General features: G+C 41.2%; 1 protein-coding gene across 1 annotated transcript; it reads right to left on the bottom strand.

The window, feature by feature from the left end:
* Positions 1 to 708: 708 nt before the first annotated feature.
* On the bottom strand, positions 709 to 9,274 carry LOC135507621 (zinc finger protein 35-like). The gene is made up of 3 exons (XM_064927179.1): positions 8,755 to 9,274; positions 5,193 to 5,323; positions 709 to 5,006 (listed from the first exon to the last, which is right to left on the bottom strand). The coding sequence occupies exons 1-3, from the start codon at positions 9,047 to 9,049 to the stop codon at positions 3,723 to 3,725; spliced, it is 1,710 nt and encodes a 569-aa protein (XP_064783251.1). The 5' UTR covers positions 9,050 to 9,274; the 3' UTR covers positions 709 to 3,722.
* Between the last annotated feature and the right edge of the window lie 764 nt (positions 9,275 to 10,038).

The following is a 10,038-nucleotide window of genomic DNA, read 5'->3' on the forward strand; positions in this document are numbered from 1 at the left end:
TCCCACACTTAAGATAAAATGAATCAAGACCTGGGCCCGTATCCACAGTCTCAGAATAGAATTGCTGATCGAGGATCAGGTCCCCACCTGTCTATGTAGTCTTATTCAGTATGATCGAAAAGGCTAATCTGATCCTAGATCAGCACTCCTACTCTGAGGCTTTGAGGATATGGGCCCTGACCTAATACCATATAGACAGTAGTTCACAGTGGGCTCACCTCAGTGAGACTGTGTGTGGTCCTGTGCTGCTCAGCTGGTTCCTCTGTGGGTTCAGGAGGAGGTGTAGTCTGGTTGTCCTCCCCCTCAGGGTTCCCCAGACCCTCGTCCTTCACCAGCAGCACCTCTGGACCCTCCTCCTCCTGGAAGAGAGGTGATACAGATTACACAGACATACACATCCTCAGGTACATACACACAAATAAACACACTTTCAAAATGGAGTCTTTACCCATCCCCAATATGTTTGAGTCATATACTGTAGTTACAGAATGACTTCATTGTTGTTAAACCTTTCATGGTGGACATAAATATGATGTTGTGGGTAAATATGAGTCAGCTATGATAAGTCAAAAGTCAGACAAAACTAACTAACCTATTTTGACATTCAGTAGGTGTTTGTGTGGGTATATTGGTTATAAGCACTGTTGGGTTTATGCAGAATATGGTGAGATCAGATGTGATGTATACTAAAGAGAATCAATGAAAGTGTTAGAATGAAAAGTCCCATTTTGTGTTTATTAAACAAGTTTTAAATACATATGGCAAGATTGTTACAATACTGTTAATGCATCAAATGGTTGTTTTATGCAACAGAATAGGGGGTTCTAAGAAAACACGTTCATCTGTGTGTGTTCTACTGAGGATGGGCCTCTGGGAGATTTAACACTGACAGATGATTTCCGATGGCTCCAGTATGGAGCTGGGGTCCAGACTCTGGTTTCTACACAATGAGATCAGTCTTTACAGCAGATACTGTTTGCTGTTAATTATTAGTATCTTTCATACGAATCCTAACCTCGTGACCCATTCTATACATCTGTGATTTGTCATGAACATCCAGGAGGATGGACTTCGCTATAAAATGCTGTGGCTTAGTCCTGCTGGTTGGGCTCTCAAAGAATCACGGGGGCTCGTTGAGAAGCTCCATTACTGCAGTAATTAAATAACAAAGTTTACTTGTTTTGAAGAAATGTAAAAGGCTCTCCTTTTGATGACAATAAGTCCACGACATACACCATATGAAAATCACACACATCAACAAAAAATCTGCATGAATTTGATCAACTGCATTCATTTTCTCATTAAAAGTGTCTTGGGAAAGAAATAAAGTAATTGAATGAAATAGGCATGTGAACATATAGCCTACACAGTACAAACACAATATGGAACAGACATTTTAGGATTATATACACTGAACAAAAATATGAATGCAACATGCAGCAGTTCATATACAGTGGCAAGAAAAAGTATATGAACCCTTTAGAATTACCTGGATTTCTGCATAAATTGGTCATAAAATGCAATCTGATCATCTAAATCACAACCATAGACAAATATACTGTGCTTAATCTAATAACACACACATCCTTTTTTGTCTATATTGAATACATAATTTACACATTTACAGTGTAGTTTGAGAAAAGTATGTGAACCCCTATGCTAATGACTTCTCCAAAAGCTAATTGGAGTCAGGAGTCAGCTAACCTGGAGTCCAAACAATGAGACGAGATTGGAGATGTTGTTTAGAGCTGCCTTGCCCTATAAAAAAATACTCACAAAATTTGAGGTTGCTATTCACTAGAAGCATTGCCTGATGTGAACCATGCCTCAAACAAAAGAGATCTCACAAGACCTAAGATTAAGAATTGTTAACTTGCATGAAGCTGGAAAGGGTTACAAAAGTATCTCTAAAAGCATTGACGTTCATCAGTCCACAGTAAGACACATTGTTTATAAATGGAGAAAATTCAGCAATGTTGCTACTCTCTCTAGGAGTGGCCTTATGGGAAAGAATACTGCAAGAGCACAGCCTAGAATGCTCAATGAGGTTAAGAATAATCCTAGAGTGTCAGCTAAAGTCTTCCAGAAATCTCTGGGACATGCTAACATCTCTGCTGACGAGTTTACGATACGTAAAACACTAAACAAGAATTGCGGTCATGGGAGGACACCACGGAAGAAGCCACTGCTGTCCAAAAAAAGCATTGCTGCACCTCTGAAGTTTGCAAAAGTGCACCTGGATGTTCAGCTTCCAGGAATTGTGTATAGATGCTTGTGACATGGGGCAGTGCATTATCATGCTGAAACATGAGACGTTGGCGGCAGATGAATGGCAAGACAATAGGCCTCAGGATCTAGTTATGCTATCTCTGTATTCAAATAGCTACGAATAAAATGCAATTGTGTTTGTTGTCTGTAGCTTATGCTTGCCCATATCATCAGCCCTCCGCCACCATGGAGCATTCTGTTGACAACGTTGACATCAGCAAACCGCTGAGGCGGCTTATGGTAGAGAAGTGAACATTCAATTCTCTGGTAACAGCTCAGGTGGACATTCCTGCAGTCAGCATGCCAATTGCATGCTCCCTCAAAGGCGGGGCATGTTTCGGAGGACGCATAACTCCACCTTCGCCTCCCGAGCCCGTTGGGGAGTTTCAGCGATGAGACAACATTGAAATTGGTGAGAAATAGGGAGGTAGAAAAACTTGTGTGACAAAACTGTACATTTAAAAGTGGCCTTTTATTGTCTCCAGTACAAGATGCTCCTGTGTAATGATCATGCTGTTTAATCAGTTTCTTGAAATGCCACACCTGTCAGGTGGATGGACTATCTTGTCAGAGGAGAAACTCATTAACAGGAATGTAAACAAATTAGTGCACATAATTTGAGAGAAATAACCTTTTTGTGCATATGGTAAAGTTCTGTGATCTTTTATTTCAGCTCATGAAACATGGGACCAACACTTCACATTCATGTTTTTTGTTCATTGTATATTATGCTTATAAAACAGTGCATTCGGAAACTATTGAGACCACTTGACTTCATCCACATTTTGTTATGTTATAGCCTTATTTTAAAATGGATTAAATAATTATTTTTCCTCATCAATTGACATATAATACCCCATAATGACAAAGCGAAAACAGGTTTTTAGAAATGTTTGCAAATTCAGACCCTTTGCTATGAGACTCGAAATTGAGCTCAGGTGCATCCTGTTTCCATTGATCATCATTTCTACAACTTGGAGTTTACCTGAGGTAAATCCAATTGATTGGACATGATTTGGAAAGGAACACCTGTGTGTGAGAAGACTCAAGGATGTAATTGAGGCCAAAGGTGCTTCAACAAAGTGCTGAGTAAAGGGTCTGAATACTTATGTAAAGTCATACTTCAGTTTTTTTTTTTATAAATTTGCAAAAATAAAAAAATAACACTTTTTGATTTGTCATTATGGGGTATTGTCTGTAGGTTGATGAAGAAAAGATATAAAATCAATATTAGAATAAGGATGTAAAGTAACAAAATGTTGAAAAATACTTGAATTGAATGCATTGTATCACACAATGTCTGGATGCAATATTTACACAGGAATATTCAACACTGAAATCTGTTACATTCGTTACTTCAAATGCATCTGCTGACTACAATGTAAATTAATCCTGGTCTTTAATGCAGGGTTAGATCTAAGAGTCAGAAGCTATTGAGTGGAATGGTTTCTTTATTATAAAATGGAATGTTTTTTCTGCTGGTGTATCCTGAGGCATCTCCTCTCTGAAAACCTCTTCCCGCAGTGAGGACAGGCAAATGGCCTTTCTCCCGTGTGGACCTTCAGGTGCATCTTTAGGTTGCCAGCCTGGGCGAAGCGCATGTGACACTGGGTACAGCTGAAGGGTTTCTCCCCTGTGTGGACCCTCTGGTGCCTCTTCAGGTCACCCGTCCGGGCGAAGTGCATGTGACACTGAACACAGCTGAAGGGTTTCTCCCCTGTGTGGACCCTCTGGTGCCTCTTCAGGTTGCCAGCCTCAGCAAAGTGCATATGACACTGGGTACAGCTGAAGGGTTTCACTCCTATGTGGACCCTCTGATGGATCTCTACCTTCTGGGGGCAATTGAAGCCTTCATTACAGAACCGCTTCTCTTTACTATTGCCTGATGTTGGTCCCCCTCCCCGAGCCTTGGCCCTTTGATCCTTTGAGTTCAATACCTGATCGAAAAAGTCCCGGCTCTGTGAATCGGAAGGCCCCATTGACGTGGACACTGGGTTGAGATCCCTGAGCGTGTGTAAAGGGGAATGGGAAGCAACATTTGGATTAGTCTCTAAGCTTTCTCTGTAATCTAAGAAATCTCTGCCTTGTGAGTGTCCTACTACTAAGTGAGTCTCATCTACATTCCATGTCAGAGGAGCTTCGCCCTTCACAGTCCTCTCATCTATGACTATAACCTCCCCTTTCTTATCTAGGCACCCTTCAGAGTATACGCTACTACTGTACTGTTTCCAGTCCCCTCTAGACAGATCAGTCTGTGTCTCTAAACCCAAGGGCATGTTGACAGGATCCATCTCTGTTGTGTAAGAACAAGACAGATCATTGCCAGTCTCCAACACGTCACGTGAGTCCCCATGGGAATGAACCGTCCTCAGGCTCGGGTTACCGTAAAGTAAATACTCTGAGCCAGGAGCAGGAGGACAGCCCAGTGGTCCCAACTCCAGTCTCTCTGGGTCTGACATTTGGTCAGGTCCTGTGTGTAAGAACCTTTGTGTTACAGCTAATGTCTCTGTGTCTTTCTCTGACTTCAGGACGGCATTCGGCGTTCCACTGACCTCCGTGATGCTGCATTGAGCCCTAGACTGGGGCGCGGAGGCGAAGTCCTCCGTAGCTACAGGGGGCGCCACTCCAACCGCTCCAATCTGGATGGCTCTGCTGTGTCGTGGGTCCTCCTCTCCTTCAGTCCTCTCCTGTTTGACCAGAGACGATCCTCCAGGACTAGCAGCCTCTGCATCTGCAGACTGACACAAGAAGAGAGGAGGTTATTATTGGTACATGAGTTGAATTGGATAACAATGTCATAGAGAAGTCTCACAAGCTCCCCTATGGCAGATAAATAAGGATGTCCATGTAAGCAAGTGTATAGCTGAGGGGAGTCTTTCTGAAATAAACGGGACACATTTGATGTACTGTCATGTTACACAAACCTCTATCAGGATAACATGTTGGTTTGAGGTTCCACTCCCCTCATCTATAGCTATGGGTTGGTAATCTCTCCATGTTTTGTGTCCCGTTGGTTTCACAAAGCTCCTGTGGCCTCCAGTGAGATGTCCTTCACCTAAGAGAGTTATTGGGGGAAAACGGGTGGTTAAATTAGGTACGGTCAATGCTCAACACTATATTGTACACTAATGACACTGTCTACAATTGGCAAAGCTGTAAGCAGGGCTGGACTATCACATCTGGGGCCCCGGGGCATCTACAGTGGGGTCCGAAATTATTGACACCCTTAATAATAAAAATGAACATAAATGACTGTATAAAATAAACCCTTAAAATACTGAACTTTATTGTATGCTCCAAAAAAAGAGGGAATTATAATAATACAATTGCTCTGAGAAATCGATTTGGTTTAACAAGTAATAAATACAATCCTCAAAAAGGGTAGGGGTCCAAATTATTGACACTACTGTTTTCAATACCTCACCTTATGAGGATAATGGCAGGGAGCCTTTTCCTAATGTTTTTTGAGTTGGAGAACACATTGAGAAGGATGTAAAGCCTTGTTCACGCTGAAGGCCTTGACGCTCAAATCAGTAATTTCCTGAAATGGCTATGCTAGTTGTCATAGCAACGGCGGGTGTGTGCACAGTTGTGTAGGTTGATTGGTGGTGGTGCACCTGCTTCCTATCACTCAGAAGTTATGTAGCAAGCTAAGGTGACAACCATGCCTGCTATGAAGGCTTTTAAAGATCCAACTTTCAAAATGAGTCCTTTTTGGCTAGTCACAGCAGTCAACTAGCTGGCTGGGAAGACATTTAGCTTTCTAGCATATTCACTCATTTGTTTGTAAACGATGAACAAGCTAGTTCGCTACCACATAATCTTGTCAAAACTGTCAGCAGAGTAGCTAGCAAGCAACAAGATATGCCAAATATGTCTTAAAAACCACTCGAGGGCAAATAAATCAGATTTGACTGTTCAGACACAAGTCGCATGGCCAGGAATCAGACTTGTATGGCTTGAAATATCTGATTCAATGTGCTTTTTGGCTGTCAGAATGTAGGTAAATGATCAGATTCAAATCAGATACGCAAGGGAAAAAAATGTAGTCACTTCAAACTGCCAATGTGAACAAGGCTATAGACCATTTCTCCATACAGAATCCTTCCAGATTATTGATACCCTTCGTCTGCGCTTACTTCCACTGGTCCTTGGGCCATAACATCAAACAAAAAAATAGAGCCATAACATCAAAGATCCACCACCATATATTACAGTAGGTATGGGGTTATTTTCTGCTCATGCATCCTCATTTCAACACCAAGCCCACCACTGGTGTGCGTGACTAAAGAGCTCTATTTTAATGTCATCCAAAAAAGGAAAACACCTGGAGTTTGCTAAACAGCATTGTCACTTGGATTAGAAGCGGTGCTTTAGTCAGCTGACATGACCATCAGTGGTGGTGAAAATAATATACACCCTCCATCTCCAAAAAAGTCATACAATATAGTTCAGTATTTTAATAATATATTTTACAGTCATTTTTTCTCATCTTTATCAAAGGTGTCAATAATATCGGACCCCACTGTACCTCCAGGGCAAATGTGCAGTTTTATAGATAATCTCATGCTATTTTACACATTTAGCTCATTTCCTGCAATTCTACACATTTTGCCATGAGGTAGAGAGAAAAATGTACCGTTTTATAGCTAATCTCATGATATTGTACAAATTTTGCCATGAGGCTGAGAGAAACGTTTTGAGTTTTTAACCGAATTCCCTGCAATTCTACACATTTGCTATAGTTTATGACCTGATTGTACTCTATCTGGGGGGGCCTGACCTCCAGGTGACCCACAACCAACCCACAACCACCTCCTCCAGGACTGCTGCTCTGGGCATGTGGCAGCAGTGTTTAGGAGGGAAGTTCCTAGGTGTGAGAAGTGTGCAGAACGGCATGAGACAAAGGAATGTATAGCATTAGGGAAAGTAGTGGTATGTGTTAATTGTAGGGGTGCCCATGGGACTGGGGATCAGAAATGTCCTGTTCGAGAGACTCGGGCTGAGGTTTCCAGGGTTAGAGTAGTGCAGAAGTTGTCATATGCTGAGGCAAGTGAAGAAAGTAGAGGAAGATGGGTCAAGGTGGATGGATCCTGATTGGAGTGGTGTGAGTAGTAGATTTGTACCAATACAGAGAGATAGGCCAACAAGTGATATATGTTTCAGTAAGACTGGATTTTTAGCATTTATAGAAATGGTCATCAACTGTACTGCGGGGATGGAATGTAGGTCACAGAAAACTGCAGAGAGATATTTGGGTGTGCGAGACTTGACATCAAAAGAGTTACAGGGTGTGTTAAGTGGTGGTGTCCCATCCTTTCAGGTTGTTGGCCTGAGGTAGCACGAAAATAGTTTTAAATAGTGGTGATCTTTTTTTCTTTTTTTTCTTCTTTTGTGTAGTGTTAGATGGTAGGGTATTTATTTATTTATTTAAGCAAAAGTATAAGGGTGTTGTACTTCAGTCTAGTAGGTGGCGGTAATGCAACATTTATTGGATGCCAACCGCCGTTAAACCTCATCGAAGGACTGCTGCTCAGAAGAAATCCCTTCAGTTTGCAGGGTACAACTCACAACGTTCAAGTTTCCCAAACAAAGACCAAACATTTGCTGAGTTCCCCAAGAAAATTTGAGGCAACATTAGTGGTGAGGTGTTGCATTATTCATTTTTTTTTTTTTAAACAACAGATATGCTGTTCACTTGCGCTATATGAGATGGGAGTTCCATGCAATCCTGGCTCTGTATAATACTATACATTTCCTTGAATTTGTTCTGGACCTGGTGACATGTCTGGTGGGTTAAGTGTGTGTGTCAGTGTTGTGTGTAAGTTGACAATGAAAACAATTACGAATTTTCAACACATTGTTTCTTATAAAAACGAGAAGCAATGAAGTCGGTCTCTCCTAAACTTTTAGCCAAGAAAGACTGGCATATATAGCATTGAAATTAGCCCTCTGACTACAGTGAAGAGCAAAACGTGCTGCTCTGTTCTTGGCCAGCGGCATGTTAACATTTGCTCAATGCCCCCAAACTGGTGCTTTCATATGCTATCTGGGGGAGCCCGACCTCCCCCAGCAAAATATTGGGGCCCCCAAAATATTGGTGGGGGGCCCTGGAGGTTAAGACACATGCGCTGCGTGCTGTTTGGTAATACGGCACTGGATGTAATGTAACACTTATAATAAATTCATGACATTTATTGATTTTGTTCCATCCATCACATTATTTTAATTGAGCATAACAATAGTAAATATATTACATCAAAAATCTGGTTAGAATAGTCTTTGGGCAATAACTATTTCTTATTAATTAACCTGCCTGGTAAAATAAAAGGTAACATGGGGAAAAAAATGCACGATAGGGGAAGTATGGCATACTATCCAAAAACTGACCAAGACCAAACTCTGGGTAAGACATCTGAGCACATGCGCAGAGGGGAACGGGACAACAGGCCCCGCAGCCTCGGTGTTCTGCAAAGTGTAGCCTACCTCTTGTCATTCCTCTGTATCTATCGAGGATCTTGACACTACTGGGACGACTGGCGAAGACGCGCTCTCGCGTTGTCCTCTCGGCGCGCTCCCGTCCCACCTTCAGTTCCTGTAGCTGTAGTTTCCTCCGCAATGCCCTGTTTTCTTTCTGGCTTTGAGTTATTTCCAAACGAAACACTGCATAGTCGTCGTCTACGAGTTTACATATCTCTGCAACGGCCGCATTCGCTAGTACCTCCATGACGGAGGCTATTTGAGTGTGAAAAATCATAACGTTTGAGTTACAGGTAGCCATTGTTAGCTAACGTTAGCAGCTAACTATCATGAACTATATCACCTATATCAACCAAGTACTGTCTTCAACGCGAATTAAACACTACCAGGGATACATAAGTTATGCTGTGCAGTTAAATTAATCCTATTTTGAGTTCCAGGGTGTTAATAAATGTCTAAATAACAAAAAAACGCTAACGTGGAAATTGTTCTTGATCACTGTTCAGTTCCGTTTACTACTTCTTCGTGTCGTTTTCCGGCCGGGTAGACGCTTTGTTGCGTATTGCTGCTGTTCACTGTTCGGAAAGTGCATTGCACATTTGTTCACAAAAAAGGGAAACATCATCTGATATTTTGGTTAAAAGACTGAAGTCACAATTGTTTTTGTGAAATTTAGTAATATACCACGTTACTTCTTACTAATACATTTGTATTATAAACATTACAAAGCATGGTCATCCGTGTATGTAATTATGGCCCAAAAATAATTTGACTGATTAAAAAAATCTGAGTGGCTGGTAGATTTTTTCCTGTACCTGCTGGTGGACCAAAAAGTACAATTTAGGCCTTGATGTTAGCTGATTAAGATTGTCATAGAACAAAACGTTTAAGATCTAAGCCAGTGGTTGTATCCAAATACCCATACTACATCTTAAATTAAAAAAGGCCGTTTGAGTATGTGATTTTTGTTTTGTTTTATAGTATGTGATATTTTGAAAATGTTGTATGCTTTAAATGCCTGGATGTCATAGTCATTTCGGCTTCTCGCGTAGTATGAATGAATTGTAAACGTTTTGGACATTTCACACCCACAATATATTCAAACTGGGAAAAAAGGAGGACATTGAGATATCATAGTTCTCTGGAAGTAAAACATTGTTTTTTAAGCTGGCAAAGAAGACGAGCAAAGAGTCTCGGTTAAAATGTAATGTGTGTTTTGTTGTCCTTAAAGTTATCATGACCATTGGAATTGAACATATTTGAAAACAGATTTATAAATAGGGATGATAT

Source organism: Oncorhynchus masou, chromosome 21, assembly GCF_036934945.1.
Source record: "Oncorhynchus masou masou isolate Uvic2021 chromosome 21, UVic_Omas_1.1, whole genome shotgun sequence".
Lineage (NCBI taxonomy): Eukaryota > Metazoa > Chordata > Actinopteri > Salmoniformes > Salmonidae > Oncorhynchus > Oncorhynchus masou.